The 25,705-nt window shown below is 43.1% G+C and overlaps 1 protein-coding gene across 2 annotated transcripts in view; it reads left to right on the top strand.

The window, feature by feature from the left end:
- Positions 1-25,705, top strand: part of CUX2 (cut like homeobox 2) — a 1,287,506-nt gene that overhangs the window by 1,058,097 nt on the left and 203,704 nt on the right. For both annotated transcript variants that reach the window (XM_069619531.1, XM_069619530.1), the window contains 2 exons: positions 7,342-7,482; positions 11,315-11,447. In XM_069619531.1, coding sequence (XP_069475632.1) covers positions 7,342-7,482; positions 11,315-11,447 — 274 coding nt within the window. The remainder of the gene's footprint in view (positions 1-7,341; positions 7,483-11,314; positions 11,448-25,705) is intronic.

The following is a 25,705-nucleotide window of genomic DNA, read 5'->3' as shown; positions in this document are numbered from 1 at the left end:
ACTAGTTGTGCCCTCTTTACTGAGGGCAATGCCCACCTCCAGGTTCTATATTGCATACCTTCCCTGAGTGCTCAGGATTAATGTGCACGAGATTTTGACTCCCTGAGCACGACGTGACTGTTTCAGTGCAAGGCATTCTGGTTGTTTCTGTAAAACTCCTGTAATGTAGTGTGTAATGGGTCTTTTGAGTTTTCATTGCCTTTTGCAGTATGAGGCTGGCGAAATTGACCTCACAGCAGTGTCCTCAAGGTGTGTCTATACTATCAGTGCTACTATCTGTGGGTGTTCGTCTCTATTCTCTCTTCACTGAGATGTCCCTGGCAAATGGAGCTCAAAGACTGCATTGATTCATTTCACTAAGTAACAAGAGTACAATTGACTGCCCAGGGGATTGCTCAAGCGCTAGACTCTCTCGTTGGGTACAGGACAATGCTGGACATTAAAGGTTCAATACCCTGGTCGGGTCCTCTCTGCCCTTCGCCCTGCCACCTGCCACCTCGGTCAATAAGTTGAGTACCATATTTGCGTAATAATGAATAAAGTAACATTGGTGACCAAGTGCTCTGAAACTGGTTTCCCGGTGATAGTCCTGCTGTATACAATAATAGAGTCATTATCATTATGTGCATCCTAATCTGTTTAGAGTACAATCATTAATGTATCATAATTGCTCTGAATGATCACAAAAAGCCAGGCGTGTGTGTACATGATGTGCCACTCCTAGATTTGTATAGTGTAGTAAGTGCCTATGGGTGACACCATGTTATGTTACTCTGCTTTTATACTGTGCCAAATCACCACAGTAGTATTTCTAGAGCTCCTGATCCTTGTCTATGGCCTATTGTGCCCAACCCAGGCTGCTCCAGGCCTTACTCTGCTTGGGGAATAGTGAGCAAAACTGAGGAAGGCAAGAGGGGAGGGTTGGAAGAGAAGAAGGGTATTTGGGAAATTGGGCAAAGAGAGAAGTGCTTTATATTAGAATGGATATGTGTCACTCATCTTAAGTGGATGGTTTTCCACACTTTACTTATGGGAATACTTCTGATGATCTCAAAAGAATAGAAATGCCAGACTGTTTGTTGGCGTGTGTGTGTGTGTGTGTGTGTGAGAGAGAGAAAGAGAGGTTGAAACCCCAGTGTGCATGCATGGGATTGTTCAAGCATGCGATTGTGTATGTGAGACAAGAACATTTATATGAAATTGATTTGTGTGTTATTATATATCATATATCATCTACCTTACACACATTTTACAAAACCCAGCCAACATGTTTTAAAAAACAACTGAGCCTGGACAAACGATTCGGTGCATACTATGCATTTGTGCATGTATTTTTGTCAGGTACACATAACCCCCGCCCTCACTCTATCACTTGGAACAGATGCAGATTTCTGAACAGGTCACCCACAAATGGTGTATTTTTGGATTTTCTTATTTTTAGTGGGCGATGCTTGAGAATCTGGTTGCACCGATGGTTGTGTGGTAAAGTGCAGCCGTGGGTCCCCAGACCTCTGTGCAAATCTGTTCATGCATGTTGCCAGTAAAATTCGAATCACCATCCCCTCAACATGTTCCTAGGAGTGCAACAGGAATGTAACGTTTGTTAACTGATCATGCCCCATATTCAGTAAAATATATCATAAAATATATGATCGTTTTCTATTTTTAGGGACCTGAACTTCTTTTCCTTCATTAAACAAGGGGGTGCAATGGCCTGGTTGTTCAGCAAGGTCTTGCTGGCATGTAAAGAACCTGCTATGCCAGCACTGCACCTTTGCAAACAAGTATTCATTTCGAATTGATCATCTTAGACGACGCCGGACATCTTAAATGTTAGGTAGCGTTCTTCATCTGTGTGCAAAGAACAGCTACATACAGTGGGCATGAGGAAACAGATTTGTGAAAACCATATATCCATATATGTACATCAGAGCTGCAACAATCGAATGCGATGGTGTTACTCCACACACATTATATATTGATTGCCTGGAAGAGAGCGATTTGTACCTTCTTGATCATGTCCATAAGCTAAAACATCTCATCGTGAACTTTCTTTCCACCTTGGAATGCAAAGGCTAGAAGGTGAAGCCCCCTCCTAGAGGTTAGTGATCCTGTATCCATCCGTTCTCAGAGTAATAACTTAAACAGAGACAATTTGCAGACATTACAGCAGCACTATCCTCAGTAACAATAGTGGCTGTGTGTAAATGATACGATTGTCGACTTTGTCCAAGCAAGGCAAAGTGGTTGACACTGACGTAGGAGGTGTAGTAACTGAGTGGTGACCAGAACCAACTGATGGTTCGTGGGGTACTAGCAGAGAACTGGCATGCAGAGATGGTGGAGGTTGTGGCCTGTGTGGAAAACACATTAAATGGCATAAACAAGTTCCTTATGATGTCTGGTAATGTGGCGCCTCAGTGCAGCCACCAATGAAATGTATTGTAAGGACCAGTTTGTAGAGCTGTCATGTGTTTTGGAAAGGATAGAATGTTCAGGCATGCTGTGTTTTAAGTGTTCGGGGGAGTCTGGCATGGGCCATCGGAGAACTTTGGTCAAGGCTACTGGCACTTATGTGATGAAAACAGGTGCAGTTCATTTTCACTCTGTAGAACGTTGTGGGTCCATTCGAAGGCCTCTCTCTCCCTATGTTGTGCAGGTTTTCCAAGACACGCTGTCCTTTTCCTGGGTATTCCATGTTTACTCTGCCCATGAAACAACTAGTATAGGGACTAACTACCCTGCAGCCAGTGGGTGCCGTCAGACAGCCTTCACTGTCTGTCCATCTGAATTCCAAGCCAATTTCTGCTCCATGTTGAAAATCGGGACAATGCTTTGGAACGAGCCCGCAGCATGGATGCAGGCGCAGAAGGGGTCTTTATAATGGACCTTTGTCTCTTGTGAAATAATGGAATACATTGTTATTGTTTGATATGATCGATGTTATCATTTGCTATTATCCATCTCTCACTTTAAAATCAATACCATGTTTGATATAGAGGTGAATCCCTTATCCTGTGTCAGCAAGGTCTGATGGGTTGAATGTAACTGTGCTCTTGAAGTGTGCCTTCAATTGATCTGTAATAGTCTATTCTACCAAATCCATCCAACATACATCAAACAGGTAACAATGAGGCCCGCTTAAGTGCTGCCCTACCCTCAGCACAAGAGGTCTTGCCGCATTTCTCACACAGGTGTGTCTGAGGGGTAGCCGCTCACCTGTGGATGTTTTGGCATACACCTCTCATGATCCCTCACCCATGACCATGCTTAATCCTTCCAACGGAGGAGTGAAATCAGATACGGTGGAGGGATAGGATACCAACATGTGTTGAAAAGGGTCATCATCCAGGAGAGCACATGTAGCTTGAATTTCAACCGGAATATTAGTCACTTTATTCTGGAAGAAATTAGCGATTGCATCACAGAGATGTTGAGAGGATGTTATTTCCTGATCAGGAAATTTAAGAGTGCAGAAATCATCTAGGATCTTCAATTATTCTTTTAAAGTATTTTTCGATGACAAAATTAATGTCATAAAGTATGTCTTTTCATCGTTCAAATGGTGCTTTTCATAAATGCGTGATTATTATTGTAGAAGAGCAGGATCTTAAATAGATTTAGCAAATAGCCATTTACACTCTGCTCTGTGCAGTTATAACTTTTCCTTGCTCAGGGCACTGGAATAGCAAGGTTGTGTTTATTATTTTCAGATCTGTGTGCAGTCAGTTGATCTTCAATTTGAGCAACATTGAGATTTGAAGATTTCTTTCCAAACTTCAAATTTTCTTCCACAAGAAATGTAAATGATGAACCTAGGTACGGAGCCTCAGTCCCGGAAAATAGTGACTAAGCATTGCATTTGTGTAAAGGTTTGGCCTACCACCGTATCTATCCTCCTCTATCCAACTCTACAAGCCATCTTGCAATTTCTGCTCTACCTCCTCGACTACCCTCGTGGCTCCTCACCCTCCCTGGGCTTTCTCTCGCTTCCGCTCTTTCTCTCTTCTTGCTCCACTTGCAGGAAATTCTCTTCCCCCAGACATCCAAGAAACAATCCACATGGATTTGTTCAAAACCAAACTAAAAGCCGACCTCCTCGTCTTCGAATTACCCTCTTAACCTACCTCTCATCTGGCTGCTAGCTAAAATGTTTCCTAGCTCTAACAAGCCTTTGTCCCTCACTTTCTCTGCCTCCACTCCAACACTTCACCCATCATGGTCACATCATGAGCACAGCTGGCCCTACCCCCTACCTGCACTTAAAAATGTCTAATGTAAATTTTCCTTAATTCATTAATGTCTACTTATGTACTGTTCCCAGTGACTGTTCCATTTACTCCCCTCCACAACTTGGTCATCCCATTGTAAGAATCTCACTGGTTCCCGTCAAATATGATTTCTTATTTATTGTACGTTCTCTTGCTCAAAAGAGCATTATTCCTCCTGTTTATATGTATTCTCTTCGGCACATTCGTAGTCTGGTGGCAGCAGCTGCATTGACAAAAAAGTGTAAAGAGCACCTTAACACTGACAAATACACTTAAAGGGCCACGTGTGGAAAATGTATTAAGTAGATTTGATTATGTACTTTTTGTTAACATTTGAGAATGCCTATGCTGCATCAAATATGGTATTACTTATTTTGGGGTTTTGGCTGACAGGTGGCAAAGCCGACGTTGCCAAAATATTCCTGTGCCCTGTGTATATGGGGTTTCAGATTGGTGTAAAGATACATTGTAATTCAGCTCTCTTTGTTTTTCCCTGTGTCCATGCATTGAAGCTTAATGCATGCATCCTGTCTTAATGTTTCTGTTCTGGTGTGTATATATAGAATCCGCTTGTTTGTGCACTGCTGCTCACGGTTGTTTCTTTTGCCATCATATCTCTGTGCAGCCACTACTAAATACAAGACAACTGCAGAGCCCTGTAATGTATGGTAACATTTGGAGCTTGAGGCAATCTATCTCTCATCCCTAGTTCTTCATCCTAGTACTTCTTCTTCATCCTGGTAAATCTCCTCTACCCTAGACCTCCTCCTGCATCCCAGTCCTTTCCCTTCGTGTTCATCCCATCACTTCTCCTTCATTTCATTATTTATCCTTCATTCTTTTCCTTCTCGTCTGTCCCAGTGCATCTGCATTTCCTTCTCCTTCAAATAATTCTCCTTTTTTCCTCTCCTTTATCTGCATCCCAGTCCTCCCCCTTCATCACAGTCCTTCTCCTACGTACATATAGTCTCCTTTTCCAACACATTCCATCTTCTGCTTCACCACAGCCCTTCTTGTTCTCCTTCATCCGAGTCCTTCAGTTTCTCCTATGTTCCAGGCCAATTCCTTCTCCTTCATCCTAATTCTACTCCTGTTTTGTCCGAGTCCTTCTCCTTCTCCTCTGACTAAGTCCTTCTCCTTAAACCCTGTCCTTCTCTATTCCCTTCTTCTTCCCAATCCTTCTCCTTCTCCTTGTTTCTATCCTCCTTCATCCCAGTCCTTCTCCTTTGCCACAGTCCTGCTGCTTTGTCCTACTCCTTCTCCTTTTCCATTTTCTACCTCTCCTTCTCATCTCAGACCTCCTTCTTCTCCTTTATCTCAGTCCTTCTCCTTTGTCCCAGTCATACTCCATGTACTTCTTCCCAGTCATTATCCAACCTTATCCCAGTCCTTTAATTTCTGCTTAATCTCAAGCCTTTTCCTTTTGTTTCATCCTTACCCTCATTCCATTCTTTCGCTTTCTCCTTCATCCCAGTCCTTCTCTTTCACCCTAGTCCTTCTCAATTTTTCCAGTCTCTCATCTTAGTCCCAGTCCTTCATTTCCTTTGTTCTAGTAATCCTAATCCTTGTCCCAGTCCTCCTCTTTCATTCCAGTCCTTCTTCTTTGTCCCACACGTTCTCTTTGTCTCAGTCTTTCTTCTTCATTCCAGTTAATTTTGACCTTCATCCCCGTATAGCTTGACCTTCATCCAAAACCTTCTCCTTCATCCCAGTCCTTTCATTCTATCTCAGTCTCATTTTCCGTTATAATTCTCATTTGTCCCAGCGTTTCTCTTTACATTCATCCCAGTCCTTCTACTCCCAGTCATATGTCTCCTTCACCCCGGTCTTTCTCCTTCACCCCAGGCCTTCTTCTTGTCAATCTCCCAGTCAGTATCTTTCCCCTTCGTTTGTATCACTTTATTTATCTTTTCTTCTTGTCCCCCTCCATATGTCCCCCCTAATCTCTCACTCTCTATATCTTGCTTGCTCTCTGTTTCACTCTCTTTTCCTTTTTCTCCAAGTGGTTCCAGTTGGAGTGGAAATGGTGCATGAGTATGTGAAGAAACATTTAAATGCAGCATGGAGAGTTTGTAATGGGTCTAGACACTGAAAGCAAAAACCATGATGTCATCTACAAAAGTTGGATCCCTTATGCTGAAATAGCCACCTGTTAGCCTACATATATATCTGTGTGTGTGTGTGTGTGTGTGGTATTTCTACATTTCCTGCGTTGTATGCCGCATGCTCTGGTATTAAGCGTTTGAAACTTGGGAGTAATTGCTGAGTTGTGCTGATTTAATTTATCCTGGAGGTAAATGGCACGGCGTGAATGCTGCTCAAATGTTTGTCAGACAGAAATTGCCTTCAAGCTATCAGATATTCCTTCAATCAGTGACATTTCGAGAAGAAAGTTGATGTCCTCTTTGCATGGGCTTGGCTGGTAAACTGGTGCTCTATCACAATATTCTCACGTTGCTGCAAATTGTAGTTATTCAGCAGTACATGCTCTTCTGCAGATTGTCTCATGTATCATGTGTGCCTGGATCCTATTTCAGAGTGGTGAGGTCCTGCTTTTTAGTCCTTTAGTGAATGGATTGTTAGGAATTACAATGTTCAGTTCGTCATCATTTACAGCTCTGAACAACTGGGGTTTGAAAATGTATTTTAACTTCCGTGACCATACCAGGCCAGTAGGTATTTCATTGACCTCAGTACCAATCATGAAGCAAAGGCTAAAAGCTCAAGTAATAATCGACTGTTCAGCTTGCATGATCTTTGAGACGGGCCTATTGTTTTTTAGCCAACACAAATATATACCTTTAAATGCAAAATGCATTGACCAACTACAAAACCTCAAATTATTGGTTTGCCAATGCTTGTTAAATATGTGTACATTATGATCTGTTTTAATTTTGTATCTGAATGATATCATTTCTCTTATGTTATCAGTTGGAATTGTTATTATATTTTGTGGCTGAGTTGTTACTGGTAATTTACCAGTAAAGGTGGTTGATGACATAAGTGCTGTTAAACTTTATTTACCTGCAACAGTACTACCAGTAATCAGCAGTTGTCTTATTTCTTGCAGATCCCGTTCCCCTCCTTGAAGCCGCACGGGGTTTAGAGAACAGGTTGCAGCAGCTCCAGTGCATTGACCCCGAGAACAAGACTGTAAAGGAACTTAGCAAGCACTGGCGGAAGCATTCAGAGCTCCTCCTCAGTATCAAAGGTACACCATTATTATTTTCAGACCGCAGCCACAGCTCGGCACTGGGAGAAGCTTATGTAGATGAACCCTGGAATGCTTCCCATTTGAAGTCCTTTGGTTAAGTTATTAAGGCGTTCTTTCAGAGTGCACTTTCACCGCCTTTGCTATTGGAACCATCTGGATTTCAGAATTCATAACTATTGCTATTGGGAAGGACTATAAATAGGCACAAGGATATTGAATAATAAGTAGAGGAATGCTAAAGGGAGAGCAGCTTATGCCTATATTTCACTCAAAACATTTCTCAACTTAAAAAAACCTGAAAACTGTTGGGTTCAACACACTAGAGAGCATCTTAGCTTTGCACTTCTAAATCAAAGCTATACCTGAGTCATTCTACTTCAATGGTTTGCAGCCTTTGGTTGTCCAAATGTTTTGGACATCAAATCCCATTAACTGTAGACTCCCTATTCCATGGAGAGTGATCATGGGAGTTGTAGTCCACAGGGTAACGTCCCTTGTTCCACTGCATAGACAAATATCATTGTTAGAATTGAGGGGTTCTGTTGTAAGATTATAAACACTCACTACTGGACACAGTGAACTGCAAATTCATATTCATATAGTAATGAAATGACAGAATCATTATTCTTAGTTCTTAGTTAGCAAACTTACACATGTGTCGGTTTTTTGTAAAGCATTATTCCACAGTTGTACAGAAATGCACACAAATCCTCTATGTGAGTGTCCTATTTTATATCATCAAGACAGTAAGCAAAGGTTTTGAAATTGGCATGGGGACAGTGTCCTGTCATTCGAAGCCTGGGTTTCCATCTTGTAAGCCTTTGCCAGTGTCAGGCTGCAATGTAATTATGCACTGAGCTGGCAGGGTGCCTAAACTATAGCCACTTAGTCCTGCATGATCCTTCACCGTCCACTAGCAAATGGCAGGTTGATGTCCATGGCCACAAAGGGGGGTTCTATGTGATATTTCCACTTTCTGATGTCTTTTCCACATACCAAAAAGACAGATTTATTTCGGCTGTTTTTGGGCGGCCCTCAGAAAAGTGAAAATACCACATTCCTCTGGGGCAGGGTTCACCCCTCCAGTTTTCCAGACAAGCTGTTCCCCTGCCCGCTCCCACCCCGACCCTCTCCCACGCCTGAGGGATTTTTTAGAAGTCGGGGGGTTTCACACCACCAATCGCCCTTGCCTAAGTTGCCGCCTACCTCCCACCTCGCGGCCTCCCTCCCCTCCTCGCCACCTCCCCCCAATCATTCCTCCTCAGTCACCCCCACATACACAGACACACAAACACGCAGATACGCAGTTACATTTATCACCCTCTCCCCATCACAAACTTTCCCCCTTCTCCCCCACCACACAGACATATGGACACGGACACACACAAACACACACACACAAAACCACTCACCTGGGACTCCCGCGACTCCTCTTCTGGGCCCCGCCTCGCTTGTCAGCCACTGTGCGCACTCATTTGCAGAAGGGGCGTGGCATTTCGATTCAGAAAGACCTCTCTGAGCGGTCTCCGAGCAGTCTTTCTAAAACATTTTTTTTTTCCATTTAGGCTTTACAAAAACATTTTTTTTTTCACTCCATACGAACAGAGGGAGCTAAATAGAAACCCCTGAAAAAGAATGCTCTCCCAGGCACAACCCGTTTAAGAAAGAATTAGAAGGTGAGTGCAACACCTTACAACCTAGGGGGCACACCCTCACAAACTCCCGGTTGTGGAACCATGACTAGTTGTCATCAGTCTGCAGCGTTATACACAACATAGAACAAGTGATTTCAATTGCAAGGTGAGCGATATAACTTATTAAATGAGCTTATTTCTCAGATTTCTCTCTGCCCATGTAACCCCACCCTACAGTTTTAAGCTGGAAAATTCATTCATCTCATCAGACCTATAAAATATTAAGCCATCAACATGACTTTGTTGTGCAATAGAAAACCTCTTGACCCCTTGAATGTGTTTCTCTTTGTACAATGTCTGCTGTATTCTGCAGTTATTCAACGATGTGGGGTCTTCTAAATTTGTGAACAAAAACAAACAAATGTTTGCAAAGTCAAGTGGATTTAAAAAAAAATCTGTGTGAGAAAAGCAGTTAGTAAAAAATGTTGTGTTTGACATCGTTGTTGATTTCGATAGCCAGATACCAAAATGTAAGCAAGTTAGCATCCATTCCAATTTTGCTTTTTTAATTTTAGGCTAATCAGATTTGTGCATTAAGCTTAAGGTGAACAGTATCCAACAAAGAGGATACATTAGTGGCACATAGAGTAAAAATGTACCCGCTGCATGGCAAATGCAGATCGGGATAGCTGCGGGTGTTATGTTATCCTATTGGGCTTTAGATGATGCTTAGATGGCGCTTAGAAACACGATCTTGTTGCATAAGTGCCTAACAAATGCTTGATAAATACATTTAATTAAATGCTCTGTTGCCATTTGCCTGGTCTGATGGTGGGTTAAACCTCCAGCATCCTTTGAAGTGGCTTAACGACCACCACTTGATAGCAGTTTGAGGGGAAGACCTTAGCATGGTGCATACCCCTCTGGGGCATGACATGGCAGTCAAACAACAATCAGGGTGCGGGTATCATTCAAGCAAATGGACTAAAAAGTGTCCATCAAGAAGGAGAACAAACAGGATGAAGATGCAGAAAACATTCCAGGGTCAAGTATGCAATAACAATCTGGTAGGGTAGTAACCCAAAGCAGAGATCCGTTAAAGCAGGCATGAAAACATCATCCTTGCAGAATCTCAGTAAGCAGGCAATGATCAGTTAAAAGTTGTAGCTGGGCACGGAATTCTACACTAGTTAAGTGAGAAGCAAAACATGATGCTGTATAATGACAGAAGAAAAACATAGTGGGTTTTAAAGTAAAAAAGACAGTCTGGTCGGGCCTCCTGGCAAACTGAGCTTAGACATCTTCAAATCCCCTTGATGCTGTAGGACTAACATGGCAATGCATTCCGCAGGCTGAAGATCTCTTAGAATCACTGCATGCATAAAATGTAGAAAAAAGACAGCTGCATACTCATCTAATAGTCTTACACCAGCTGTAGACATAGAAGAAAGGCTACACAGTCTAATTGGGTCCGTATTCCCAGCACGCTGACAATCTGTTTTTGATGTGACCATGCCTGCTAAAATGACTTCTTGTAATCTAATATTTCGTATTGTAACTAGAAGTGGGTAGCTTAGTAGCACCTTTAAAAGTTACAATGTACAGACGGCACAACCCTCTGCTAAGTGCTAAGGACAAGTATGCTTGTACTATTTGCATAGATGTGCACATAGCTCAGCATTTAAGGGGTTAAAGCTAGTGGGAAATTGGGAAGAGTCCGCCCAATTAGAATGAAGAAATATGAACATGAAAAAGAGAATCATGTATTTCTCTTATTACAAAGCAAGACTTCTGTAACATATTCTTATTTCGTGTGGAGCCATTCTGAAATAGGGCCTATTGTAAACAATGAACAGTTATTCTGAATTACGAATGGTACGTTCTATTGCAGCATAATAGGAGACTAGATCATTTTACAAACATTCCACTCACTTGCAGTCTGACATAGAATGAAGATTTTCAGCGCAGTCACAACCTGGATGTAACTACTTGCTCAGACTGTGGGTTAAACTTGAAATTTCACGTCCAGCTGTGTTTTCCTAACACAGCTGGCTGGCGAAACCTGCAGAACGTATTAACTCTGTAGCATAACTTCTGAAAATCAATTTCTGCCCTGGTGACCGATCTTTAGTCTTGGAAGCTGCAGTCGGTTTTTCCACGTGTCCTGCTGCTTATGTGAATTTTTACACCTACAGAGCAGAGAGAGGGAACATCTCCAGCTGGGATCACAGTGTCGGAGGAACCCCGCCACCCCACCATTAACAGCAAAGCACTTTTAATAGAATCCTCGCCGCCGCCGCCGCAGAGACATGCCGCAGAAAAAGAAAAGTACGTGAGTAGCTTGACTTTGTCTCCAAAAGCGTGCGTCTTGGTTGATTTCACAAGTAATAAGCATTCTTTAACTGTACATTTTAAGCGGGTGTCTCTATGCCACCTACCAAGCAGTTGCAAAGAAAGTCTACATGTATACGTTTCTGTTTCCTCTTTCAGAAGTGATCAAGTGCTGCAAACTACCAGTTGTAAATGTGTAACTTTGTGAAAAAATATAGGTTTATCTTAGATGAAAGCAGTATTGATCATAGTCCATTATATAATCTTTGAATTGGTCCATTGTAAATTTGTACAGGTATTTGTACCGGGGCGGGGCATAAGCAGTTTTGGTGCAAATATGTATGGCAGTAGTGAAAGTCAACTTTCTTTGTGTAGCCTGTAGTCACAGGTGCAGACCCAGCAAGGCCACCTTACACCTTTGTCCTTGCGGCCTCTAAACATTGAGCATCATTGAACTAGGTGGTGATAACACCTTTGCGCTTGCAATTGGAAGAAAACCTGACCAAGTGCTGCATAGAAACACAATATAATTGTTATTGTTATTAATGTAGGTGTGCACCCTCGTTGTTATTGTATTTAGTGCAAAATTGCACTGCGCCAGTTCAAAGTTTGTAGAGCACAGACTTCACTGTTTTAGGTTCTGTTTTCTTGTAGACAAACGTGCATTGCCTTCTGTCCAAGCAAGCGATCTAGAGGCCCTTATCTAGAGGCCCTGAGAAATGGATAGCGCTGTCCAATTCTGAGGTAAATCTAACCCAAGTAGTTAAGAGACAAAAGTAATTTTCCCCAGCCTGACAATGTATATACTTATCGAGAAAAAAAACGTAAAACTAAAGCATCCAGCACTATCACAGTTGATTGGAAATTCATGCCATGAAGTTACTGGATGGAGAGTTAAGGGGGGAGGGTTCTAACGCCATCCATGCAGCAGACTTTCCGAAAAAAAACATACGTCTGGATCACAATGATGGCATCAAAAGACTCTGATGGGGCAGTCTGTTGCTTCCATATCAATCAACGAACCAAAGATGTAACGCTTTCAATGGAGGGGCGGGATCACAACACAGTCCAGATGTATTCACTGAAGGAAAAGGGTGATTCCTATTGGTTTAAGGATCCCTGGCACAGAATGTTGAGCAACCCTGATTTTGTATTTGGCAGTGAGAGTGCCCAGGCATTGCTGTCTATTGCTTGTGAGTGATTATTATACACGTGCTTGTCATCGCCTGTGTTACATTCTCTGATGTGGGAAGTTAACATAGAATGTGGTGGACAAATCTTGAGCAGCCCCAATACTGGCAATGCAGAGGGCATAGCAGCAATACAATAGATGGGTACCCCCTACATCGCTGGCAAGAGGGGAAACAACCAGAAGCAAGGCACAGAAATCAAGCCAGCGGATATAAACAAGTCCACTATAAACAACACAATCCCACCAGTATTCGGGGCGGTCCCTCAATCAACCCCTCAGATCACTACACGTAATACATAGACAAGTTTTTTTGAAAAATGTATTTATTTTTCTTTATTTAATTAGAAACATTAAAATGATTATTAAATAGATCAGAGCTCATATAAGAGTAGGTATAAATATAGGACATACAGTTATACAACATGAATAAAGTGCAAAATGTGAAGAAAAATGCTAATATCACAATAGAGCTGCTGGGAACTTGCTGCCCAATTACAAGCTGGGTAATAATCACCATCGTCCAAAATAAGTCCAAGTCAATGTCGAAGGATAAAATCCACTCGAGAGAAGGGAATCCCTCGGGTGGAAAAAATCCTAGTCAACCGAATATAGTCAGGATGGTTTCGAAATGAATTCGAAGATGGATTAAATCCTGATAGTGGCAGCAAAAAAAGTCGTTAGTTCCGAATCTAGCAGTTTGAACATTGCAATAAACAAGAAACTGAAAGGTCTTCACAAAAATGATATTCATAAACCCACACTCTAAAAAGTCTAACATGGGATGCTATACGTCAACTACTAAGGTGACATGCGAAATAAACCACAAATACGTAAAACAGTATCGTGAGCATGGCGCCTTAAACCAGGTAGTTTCGATGGAAAACACATCTAGCTGGATTACAGATGATGTCCATCTTCGTCAGGACGTAGCATTCCCGTATAAACATTCATGAAGATTCATCTGTGTCTTGAAATTACCTACACAAATGTTATAGATTAAAAAGAGACACTAAAAATGTATGTTCTCCAAACAGTGAAATAAAGAAAAAGAAACGAGAAAATAGTAATGCTAACATCAAAGCAGCCTTTCACATAGGCCGCACAATCATTCATACATAATGACCATAAAAACAAGTGATCTGAGGATCCCGATGAAGGACCCGGTCCCCAACACTGGGTTGGGACGTGTATAGTGGCTAGTAGGGGAGAAAATCTAATTACCATGATCTCAGACCCTTTTGGGGTGGGCCCAGAAGCCTGACAAAAAAGTCCAGGAAATAGCGATCCGGCCACACCAAAACAAATCACAATTGAATTAGATCTGTAAAAAATGAGAGAAAAGAAGGCCACAAATTGGTCATGAATTTCTCTGGTTAACAGATTCGAGCAAGATACAAGCAGCCAAAGAGAAAACCAGAAGTATAAAAATAGATAAATATAACTCTAATGAAATAAACATACAAAAAAAATACATATGTATAGAAAAGAGGAGCCCAAAAATGCGACTGCCCATATGTTAAAGATAAATTAAAAGAAATTGAGAATTAAAGTGAAAGAAACGAATGAGTGATGCAGTGGTATCCATAAAAATAAATAAAGGAAAATCCTGCACCCAAAGAAGAAGGATAGAACCAACATCATAGTTGTCATTATGCTCACCATTGATCAAGCCCAGATCTGTCAATCAAGAACCATCAACAGATGATTCCTTAATGTGTAGAACAACCTCAACTACATGTACAGAATCGGATGTCGAAAGGTTCCCCAGAAGGGTGAATCTCCAAATGTCATTAAAGGATAGGCGAAGTCTGTGGGGCAATAGAAAGTACAACAAACTAGTAAGACATCTGTAATGTCCCAAAGTATCACATACATAGAATGCAACACTGCGCTGTATGGAATCAAGTCATGAAGCGTAATCTGAAAGTTCATGAAAAAACTGAACTTACATCAGTCCAAACAGGATCTGTGTGTCTGTTGTATAGTCTAAGTAGCAGTACTACAAGGTCCCAACATATAGGTAAATCTATATAGATGTTTGACCTAATCTTGAAAATGAGAAATAAAACAAAGCCAAAAGCGTGAAAGATTCCGCCTAGCTACCCGTTCAAAGTTACTCACCTCAGCGGCAAAGGCCATAGACACCAAACCAGGAAGTCGGTAACCAAACTTCCTGTGTTGGCATTTGTCCGGGGTTAAATACGTCAATGGGCGTATCAGGACTGCCGTCTACAACGTCTCTAGTGGACGTGACCATTGACACAAAAAGGCACGTATAACCTCGGGCCGCGTATCGTGCAATGGAAGGGAGCCGAATGGATGTAACCACTCCCCCTGAAGGTATACAGGCGGCCCAGCGTTACCCGTTCCACCATGGGGTCAAGACAACAAAGGAAAAATAAAAATAAAGGAAAAAATAAGTTATAATGCACCCCATGCAGTGGTAGATCTCTACCAGTATAGAGGTGGACATAACATCTAGAATGATTAACAATGGAATGGAACAGGCTAATAACGCCTGAAAGCCGTATCGAAGGCACCAGGAATAACCAAAGCCTATAAAGGTGAGTCCAAAAGACTTCACGACATAGAGGATCTATTGAAATAGCGCATGCCATTCTTCATGGGCATTCAGGCCCAGTATATGGCTTTGGGTGTTAAATATCCACCACTGTTCCCTTCGGGACAAATTCGTGGCTATGGCATAATGGTCTGGTCCCGTAACTCTTTCAAGACACCACCAACGTAAGTTTTCACAGTCATGTTGGTGTTCAACAAAATGAGCAACTAAGGGAGAAGAAAGATTGCGAGTCCTGATTCTAGACTTGTGCTCAGAGATTCTCAGTTTAATAGGTCTAGAGGTTTTTCCTATATACGATTTATCACATGAACACATAATCACGTAAATCACGTTTTTAGAATTACACGTAGTGTGATCCCTCAGTTTCCAGACTCTGTGGTTAATGGTGACAGTGTTGGTCACCGTAGTAGATCCGCACTGACAACAATTGCCACAGTGATAGTTGCCAGTAACTCTTTCCATACCCCACATTTCAGTGATGGTTTTGGGTCTGCCTGAGATAGCCAGCTCTTCAAATTCCTGCCCTTTTTGAATGCATACATGGGATGTTCCAAATCGGGCATGTTCATTTGAAGTAAATGCCAATGCTTAGCAATAGTCTTCTTGATTTTGGCATGGTGGGTGTTGTAGGTCATGGCACAGACTATACGTGACTGGTTCTGGGTGGTGCAGATATTTTTAGTCAACAGGACTTCGCGATGTTGATATCTCGCCCTTTTACGGGACTGTTGCAATATGTGAGCTGGATAACCTCGCTGGGAAAGTCTGTTTTCTATGATGTTAGATTGGGACATAAAATCTTTCTTGTTGGTGCAGTTCCGCCTAGCCCTCAAAAATTGACCGTACGGAATACTTTCCCTTAAAGACTGCGGGTGAAAACTATCAAAGTGGAGGATAGTATTTCGATCCGTAGTATTACGGAAAAGGTCCACAATGATAACACCATTCTGGTGTTTGAGTATTAGATCCAGGAAAGAGATAGACGCACTGTTCACCGACATGGTAAACTTGAGATGGTCATTCAATGAGTTAATCCAAGTCAGGAATTCTTCATGATCTCCCGTCGTTTTGTCCCACACAATTATGATATCATCTATATATCTTTTATAAAAAAGAATAGATGGCAAAAAGGGATTGGAGGTATCAAAGATAGAGACCTTCTCAAAAGCCCACATAAAAAGGGTCGCGTAATTGGGTGCAAATGCTGCACCCATTGCGGTACCTTTAACTTGTAGGTAGAAACTTTCTTTAAACCTAAAGTAATTCTTGGTCAGGGCAATTTGGAGGAGATCCACAATGAATTTGCTTGGGACCAACTGCGGGTCATCTCTGAGATCCAAGAAACATTTAATAATGGGCAATGATTCTGACTGTGGGATATTCGAATAAAGGGATTCGACATCAAGAGTGATAAACAAGTTTTTGTCTGGATCAAACGGAGAATTTTCCAAATGGACAATAGCATCGGTGGTATCGGCCAGATAGGTCGGTGTACTGGCTGCCAATGGTTTGAGAAAATAATCAATGTATTTTCCCAAAGGTTCTAAGATAGAGCCACAAAGAGACACTATCGGTCTACCTGGAGGATTTAATATATTCTTGTGGATTTTTAACAAGATATAGAACAGGGGTATGCGTGTTCCTTTACCAGTAAGAAATGAAAATTCTTTGGTACTAAGAATATCCGCATCTGTAGCCCGTGTAGTCTCTGTAGTGTCCCCCTTGAGTTTAAGATAGAAGATCCCATTGTCCAATTGTCTAAGTACTTCTGAATCATAGAAAGTTGCGTCACAGACTACCACTCCTCCTTTGTCTGCCTGTTTAATGATGATAGAAGTGTCTCTTTTAAGGTCTTGCAAGCAGGACCATTCTTTTTTAGAAAAGTTATAACATCGATTAGAAGTGGGATTAGCCTGTGCTGAGAAAATGGAATGGAAATCACGAAGAACGGCATGTTCAAAAGTGATCGTTTCGCTAGAGATCATCTGTGATGTGGGCATAAAAGTCGATTTGGGCCTGAACGGAGTATAGTAGTTTTCTAAATCACAGCCATTTGTGCCGAAATGGTCTCTAAGCCGAATTTTTCTAAAAAAGCTCTGAAGTTCTAATTCAAGGTCCATCTGGCTTGGATTGCGCATAGGAATGAAAGAAAAACCTTTCTCAAGTACTGCAGTTTCATTGGTGGTAAGTATCCGTTTCGAGATGTTGTAAACTGCCAATGTGTTAGTTAACGTTGGTAAGACCTCCTCCTTGTCTGAAACATGTTCTCTATAGGCGGAGGTCCTACTTCGGCGGGAGGAAAAGGGAGGTTCGGGGGAGGAAAGGCCTGATAAGGGCCTTGGGGTACAAACATGGGCATCTGCATGTATTGTTGGTAAGGCCAATTTTGGCGTCCTCTTCTCCCTCTACGTGAGCCTCTATTCCATTGGCGACCTCTTGGGCCGCGTGTATTTTGGTTAGGAAAAGAACCACTCCCGTCTGAGGAACTATCTGAAAAGGTAACTCTTTTTCTATAATGCTGCGGACCCTGATTAGGATGAGACGGATCATACCAAAGGCCTGGACCCGCATAATCGGGACTCAGATACAGGTAGGCAGATTCCTTAGAAAAAGTAGAAATGTCTTTCTTGAGTTTATCCATTTTTTTAGCAGTAGTAAGTTTGATAAACTCTTTAGTATGCTTGTCTATTAGGTCAAGCATTTCTTTGATATTAAGGATTGTCGTATCAAGGGCAAATACGGCTTCATCTTCATCAATTTCATTGCCGACGAGTATGCTTTTCTTGAGGGCCGTGTTGATGGTTAATAGCATCCAGTCTCGGCTGCATTTAGTACCTACCCCAGAGAAAGCTGTTTTATATTCTAAATCGTCGACAAAAAGACAGGGTTCGTTCCTCACTAGGAGTCCCTGTGGTATAATGTTTTTCTTGAGATATTCAGTCAGTAAGTGCCCGTGCACCTCGGTCCTAAATTTCTTCTTTTTCAGAGGGCAGAGGGCATAAACATAGAAGTAGCAATTAATTAATGTAGTGCCCACCCTCTCCTTGGCAAATGCCAAAGACATTCTGTAGCAACTGCATGAATATTATGATCGGTAAAATTGCAGGGGTAGTGAAGGACTACTTGATGCAACATAAGCTTCTAAGTTCACCGAGGCACCAGGACTGACTCCATGTGACTTGCAACTATGCAATCCTACACTGACAATCCATTCAGTATCACATCGAATGGGTTGTCTAGACCGTGGTTCAGGAGTCTGAAACCTCTGACATGCCAAATGTCTTGGACTACAACTCCCATCAGCTCTAGCTAGCATAGTTAATGGTGGGGATCATAGGAATCATGGTCCAAAGACCACAGTAGGATCAGCAGAAGGCAGTGATGTAGACACCTAAACGGGGCTAGACCAGGGTTGTCCAACTCCAGGCCTCGAGGGCGGAATCCTGATGGGTTCCCATTGATATTCATGAGAAATAATTTGCATACAATTAGATTCATTGTATGCAAATTTAGCTCATGAATATTAATGAAGGGTATCCTGAAAATCGAGGCCTGTAGTTGGACAATCCTGAACTAGATCATTTCCTCATAAGCAGCTGTTAAAATTTGAGGTGGAGGCTCACAACAATTTTTCTCTCTATCCCACTCTGGGATGAACCTAGAATTTAAAAGGGAGCAAAATAAAAGATGCCAGATCCTCGAAATGGCAATGTTGTACAAATCGAGTGCAAATCTGTGATGCTGGTTGCAATAAGGTGCCCACAGGCTGCCTCATAAGTATGAACGAGGCTGGTTTACCAGGTGCATCTTATTGTGCACAGTAGCAAAAGCAGGCAAGGAGGTCAGCATATGACAGTGGCTTTTCTGCATTAAAGATACAGCAGCGGCAATGCATAAAAAGCCTACCACGTAAAGACCCACATTTGGGATGCAGTCAGCCGTCTCATAAGGTTGCTGCCTACAACCCCTAAGCGTCTTAGAGCTGAATGTGCATTGTAAGCGGTCCTCTATAGACCACGTACACTTTGCAAATGGCTACCTGCTGCCCTGATAAATCCGTAACCATTCGTCAATTGGTGGGTCATGCCCCTTCCCCGCCGATGCTGCATGGAGGAGACCGCCTCCACCGCATGCTATATTCCTCATTTCCACCACGAAGAGCAGAATACTGAGAAGCAAAGCAAAGATGATTTCTAGCCTTACGCTTCCCTTTTCCACTACGTGCTGAAAAGTGTAAATGCATTGCACAATGAATTAATGCAAGAGGCTTTTACACTGAAGTCCGCCTGCTTTTTCCCAGGTGCTAATTTCAGATGGCGTCAATAGGAATCCATTGCATCAATGCCAGGATGCGGCATCTGCCGGGCAGAGCAGGAAATAGAGGCGGGCGCATAATATTCACCCCGCTTCCCAATTCCTTCATACAAATGCACCAAAATGAAGTGCGTCACAGAAAGTGGCAGTAATCTTATTTACTGTCTTTTTTTCCAATTCCCCTCAGAAGTAAAAATGACCCCCTGTGTGATGTCAGGGATTGCACACAACCATGCATGATTGTCATTATGCGTTGCAGGGGTGGAAGAATATGCCTGCTTCCTGCTCCCTTCCTATTGCAACTTTCAAAACCTGCGCACCTTCACGCGCTTATATTGCAGATTTCGGCACACAATTATCTCGGTGGCATTTTAATATCATTTAAAGGAACAGACAAAAGCATTAAAAAAGAAAACAGATCTAAAAATGGGTTAGGAGGACTGAAGAGAGGGAAGAGGAATGGGTGCTACGAGGGTCTCAAGCCATTTTACCCCGAAGAAAGCACCCACCAATATGCCACAAAGGCACATTGCACTTCCTCCTCCCCTTCCCCCTGCACTTTGCGTTCTCGCACTTGCACAATCTGAATGGCACACGGCCTAGTAAGATGGTTTGTCTTGTCCTCCCTCTATCTTCCCTCCCTTGTCTTGTTGCGCCTAGAAACACTTGTAGACAGGTGTGTTATAAATGACATATCGTGTCATATCACAAGTGCACCGAGAATCTGGGCACCAGTGATAAGACATGGGTCGCACCGCATTACGCTAACGTTAAACCACTGGATACATTCTACAGTTACACTCGTCTTTCGATGAATGGTTTAGAAAAGTCGTTATGAAGAAACAATGAAGAGTACCAAACTTTAGTCAACACATATCGTTATAAATGCATTCTTCTTTTGCAACTTCAAGAAATAATGTGAAGATGTTGCTAAGCCTCAGCTTTATTCTAGAGGTCCAGAATACCGTCATACTCCAAGGTGACACAGCGTGCATTGTGTGAATGTGTTTCTCCCTCTGTGGCTGGAATACAGCATCTTAATGATTCCTGCCCCCATGGGCGAAATTTAAGGGGGGGACAGGGGTGTTTGTCCTCTCCCAACTTTCATGGCACACCATTTTGTCCCCATTCATTTGGTTGGGGCACCTTTTCTTCAGATGTCATGTCCCCTCCAACATTTTCAGCAAAGTTACTCCACTGCTGCCCCCCTTCTCTCAGCCTTGGTGTGTCATGTTCATGAGCTAAACCATTCATTTTGTTTGCAATGCTCTTTTTGTTTTTGTCCTGGAAAGATACCGGACACATGCTACATGTGCTCTAAGATGCTTGGAGAAGGAGAGAACAATATAGGGTGTTGAGATGGTGCGCTTGTTAGATTTTTGCAGGACGCATTTTTGCCCATACAGTTTCTGCCTATTTATTGATTTTTTTGCATTTATTTGCAGCACACAATACCCATAGGTATCAAGGCGCTAGTTTCATTGTGGAAGGGCAGGTTATTTTTAACACACTCGTTTTTTTGTTGTTTTTCAAACGCGGGTCCGGGATTCGAACTTGTGTTTGCTCAGCATGGTCTTGCTTCCAAGAACCACGTGTTTCCACAGAGCTATCCTCCCGTCCCAATGCCTCCTCTTATGCCGTCGGGAAGGCGCTCACTGGCAGCCAATGACGAGACAAGGCTGGATATCCAGATCTCCTCCTGGGGATATTTTGGTGTTTGTCCTCTTGCAGAGCCACACTTGTATGAGGATTCCATGTTCCGAGCTAAGTCTATCCATCATTTCCAGGTGTTGCCCATGGGAATGCGGAGCACCACTGTCTGCCGTGTCCATTGTACGCTACTGATGGTACTTGCCCCGGTACCCAGGGATTTCAGTGCAGGATATTCATCACACACAATTTTCAGTGAATGATATTCATAGCCATGAAATTCCCCTACAATGTATAATTATATCATTTTAGTTAGAACTTTAGGAAAGGGGATCATGTTTTTATGGGTTTGGGAGGACTTGGTAGAGAATAGGGGTGTTGTGGGGGGATCCCCCCCCCCGCGTTTTGCTGCTGCACTAAATTTAGAAAAGGTAGTTCAAAAATGAAACTTTGGGGAGGGGGTGAAAATCCATGTTTAAAACACAAGTAAACACTTGCACCTACTGCTGGTGGTATGGACTCGCCATTAGGCATTCGTCAGTGGGGATGACTGACCTGAGCAGTATTAAAGCCACACCAGCAGACTTCACAAATGGCAGCCGGTAGGACTGTACTAGCATCAGGTCAGGCCTGTCTATACACGGCCCTGACCACCATCTCTGCCACCTTAAAGTCACGATTCATCATTACTGAGACTATGGTATTCCACCCAGAATAAGACCAACCTTTTCCTTGTCTTATTCAGGGCAGTTTTAATGGGTGACAAATCTGTGGCATTGCGACCTGTAGCATGTAGAGGGCCCCGCCACAGAATCCTCTGCCTCCTTCCACCCACAGGGGCATTTCTGACTGTTCGGCCATCACTGGACCACCTTGTGGAAATAGACTGATGTGCAGAAAACTCTCCTCCTCCTTTCTCTGATCCTACTCTGCCCAGGGATTACAACCAAGCACAAGTACTTAGAGGAGAGTGCATTCTGCTCTGAGAAGTCTACTCCAGCCACTAAGTAGATAAGGATCCTGACACAAAACTCGCCCAAAGCCCAGCTGAAAAAGGAAACTGCAACCAAAATGTGTGACGTAAAAGCAGGATATCGAATTGGAGGGAGGGAAACTCAAAAGAACGTTCTAAACTAGCCCACAAAGGTTCTAATCATGGAAGTTGGAAGTGATGAAGGGGAGAGTTCCCTACAAGCCACAAGCATTACAAAAAGATGTGATATATTGGTAGAAATATTAAGGGTGTGCCATCTGAATGGCTGTACTTACACCCAAGTAGTAAAGTCGCTGGCCCTGAGAGATGTCCTCTCTTATATCCAGGACCAAAAGGCATTCACCAGGCCCGACCTCGAACTATGATTCCATTAATCATTCCAGGAAATAATGAGGTCATTAATAACCCAGCAGCTCCTTGTGTGTTCAGTGTGATTGCTGCATGGAAAAGGGCTCTCAGGTAAAATGTTGAGCAATAAACCCCATCTGCGTGGTTATCGTAACCTCAGTAATCGGGGAATTAACGTGTACCAATTGCAGACTTTGGAGCTAAATGGCTAACAAGAGACAGGAAAGTAGTGATGGAGAGGGAATCAAAGTGGGAGAAAGTCATCATGCTATCACGAAAAAAGCATGTGTTGGCCAGAAGGGTTTCCTAGTAACCATTAGTAGGTTTTGGGGTGTTTCTTAAACTGCACATTGAGGCCTTTAACTCTCTTGACTTGATCCACGGATTCTGCTCCCTTGAATTTTCCAATGTACCTAGAGTGTGTCGGCCATCTGATTTGGTGCTGTGGCCAGCTGATCCCTACAAGCAAGACCACGGTTCCTTTCCATTCTCAGGGCCTTGCCTGCTCATCCTACGCAGGCTATACTGCCTGGCGCGGTGCAGGCAGACAGCGTTTCCCCCTTGCTGTGCCAAGTGGTTGCCAGACTCTGCCACCAAATATCAGGTCCATCCTGAGTCTTGACAATGTGTGCAGTAACCCACTGACTGTTTCTCTGCGTTCATTGTATTATGATGAACATATTGGGTTGAAGGTTATGGTTAAGCAGCAAGGCACGTTAGTGACTGGTTCAGACCTAAGTGCTGGGTGGGCTCTGTATTCAATGCAGCATCTCTGAAGCACAAGGTAAGAGTTTGCAAGTATAAAAAAGCGACAAACTATGTACCCTGTAAATCCTGTAAATTGTCATTTGAAATTTTTCTAATGACATATTCTGTAACCTAAGGTTAACAATGTCATGTACTGCTTTTTTTGTAAAATATTTTTTATTGGTTTATTCAAACATACAAACAAACAATACAAACCAAACTTGCAGTGTGCATATCAACAGCTCATCTATACATCGCTTAATTCCGGTCACTGCTCCCCTTATCCCTCCCCCCATACAGAGCCTATTACTCTCCTCCTTCCGTTCCTGCATCTTGTGGTAGGGTCTCCCCTTCCATAGGTTCTGCTGGGCCTTGTATTGGCCCAAACAACTCCGCTATAAATAGTTTCCAGGCCATCAGGGTCTCCGCCTCCTCCTCTCCTCCTACATTGCTCGCTTCTTGACATACCATGGTTTCTGCATCCGCCCATTTCTGTAGCTCTTTCCACCACACCTCCACCCGCGGTCTGTGGCATGTCTTCCACCCCATGGCATTTCTCCTTTTCGCGAGCACATATGCTAGATCTTTCAATTTCTCACATGCTTGAGTTTCTGTGATCTGAGGAATCCCCCCAACAAACATTTAGGACTTGCTTATCGTCCTCCATTCTCAAACTTAGATATCCTCTGGGGTGTATGTATGCATAATATACAATTGTATCTGTTTCAATCTCGCATTTCTCAACACCTTTTTATGGTACCCCTGGGTACGTTCCCACATCCCGTCCTCCATCTGGGCTCCCACTTCCGCTTCCCAGTCTAATCTCAGTTGTGTTAATTCCTTCCCCATCTTAGACATCATCATCTCATATAGTCTAGAGATCTCGTGCCCCCCTCTGTTATATCATAAATTGTATCTATGGCATTGTCTGGTTCTTCTTCCAATACTGTTTCGGGCCAATGTCCTCCTAATTCCCTGCACCATTCTATCATACGTAATGTACTGGCCCGTATGCAACCCCGTTTCCTCCCCCAGCGCTGCAAAATCTATGATGATCCCCTCTCGCCATATATCCCCCATTGTTACTAGCCTAACCGGTTCCCAGTGGTTCCTGATTGTCATCCTTAGTTGCTCTTCTCCCCCTGCTAGTGCCACTAGTGGTACCTGCGGGGGAGCATGGGAATGGGTTCTCCATTCTCTGGCAGGCCCGGAGCCACATCTTCCACCCAAGCATCATCATCTTAGGGCGCTCTTCCATTTCTGTCTTGGGCAGCCAGATCATCTCTTTTAAGTAAAATGGGGCACAATCATGTCCAAACAACCTGGATTCGGGGTCACTTCATCTGAGAGCCATTTGGCGATATACTGCAGTTGGCTCGCTACATAATAGACCTCATAATTAGGCAGTTTTATCCCCCCCCTTTCTCATAAAAGTTCTGCAGCTTCTATAGTGCCACCCTATTCCGGGTACCGTGCCACAGGAAATCCCTACACATGCTGTTCAGTTTAGTGAAGAACTTCTTGGGTATCAGGTATGGAATATTCCCAAAATAATGCAGGAGCCTAGGTAGTACCACCATCTTAAGCATTGCCCCTCGTCCCATCATTGCTAGGGGCAACTTCACCCAGAATTTCATGCACTTCTCGATTTTCTCAATGGCTACCTCGGTATTGTGCCTATGCTCCTCTTCCACCGTGTGGTACACGTCTATCCCAAGATACCGAAGGTACTAACCGCCCATGGGATTTGTAACACCAGTAACCGTCCCACAGGGATTCCCCTATAACTGCCTAACGGGAAGATACTAGATTTTTGAGGATTCACCGCTATACCAGACAGCCCCGCATATCTCTCCATCCCTTCCAGGATGTACTGGAGATTTTCCTCCGGGTGCCTCAAGTACAGCAGCAAGTCATCTGCATTTAAGGAGATCAAGTGACGCTCTCTTTCCACCTTGATACCTATAGTATCGTATTGTTGTCTGAGGTATATTGTGAGGGGCTCCAGGGCTAATATATAGAGCATTGGGGACCATGGGCATCCCTGTCTGGTGCCTCTACTAAATTGCCATCTTTCGGATATCACTGATCCTGTTTTGACCCTGGCCAGGGGTTCACTATATAGCATCTTCGCCCACCTTATGTATCCAGGCCCCAATCCATAGCCCGCCAGAGCCGCCAGCAGCCATTGCCACTTGACCGAATCAAAAGCCTTTACCGCGTCCAAAGACACAATTGCCATTTCGCCCTCAATCCCACTCCCCAATTCAACAACCCATTGGAGTCGTCTATGATTATGAGTTATATTCCTATTTGGGACATAGCCCGTCTGGTCGGGGTGTATTAGTTTGCCAATCACTCTCTGCAGTCTGTTCGCCAAGACAGCGGTCAATATCTTGCTGTCTTGGTTCAACATCGACAGAGGTCTG

This window comes from Ambystoma mexicanum, chromosome 10 (assembly GCF_040938575.1).
Source record: "Ambystoma mexicanum isolate Mex_15411 chromosome 10, UKY_AmexF1_1, whole genome shotgun sequence".
In the NCBI taxonomy this organism is placed as follows: Eukaryota; Metazoa; Chordata; class Amphibia; order Caudata; family Ambystomatidae; genus Ambystoma; species Ambystoma mexicanum.
Note: the sequence above shows the minus strand (reverse complement) of the source record. Positions and strands in the feature narration are given on the sequence as shown.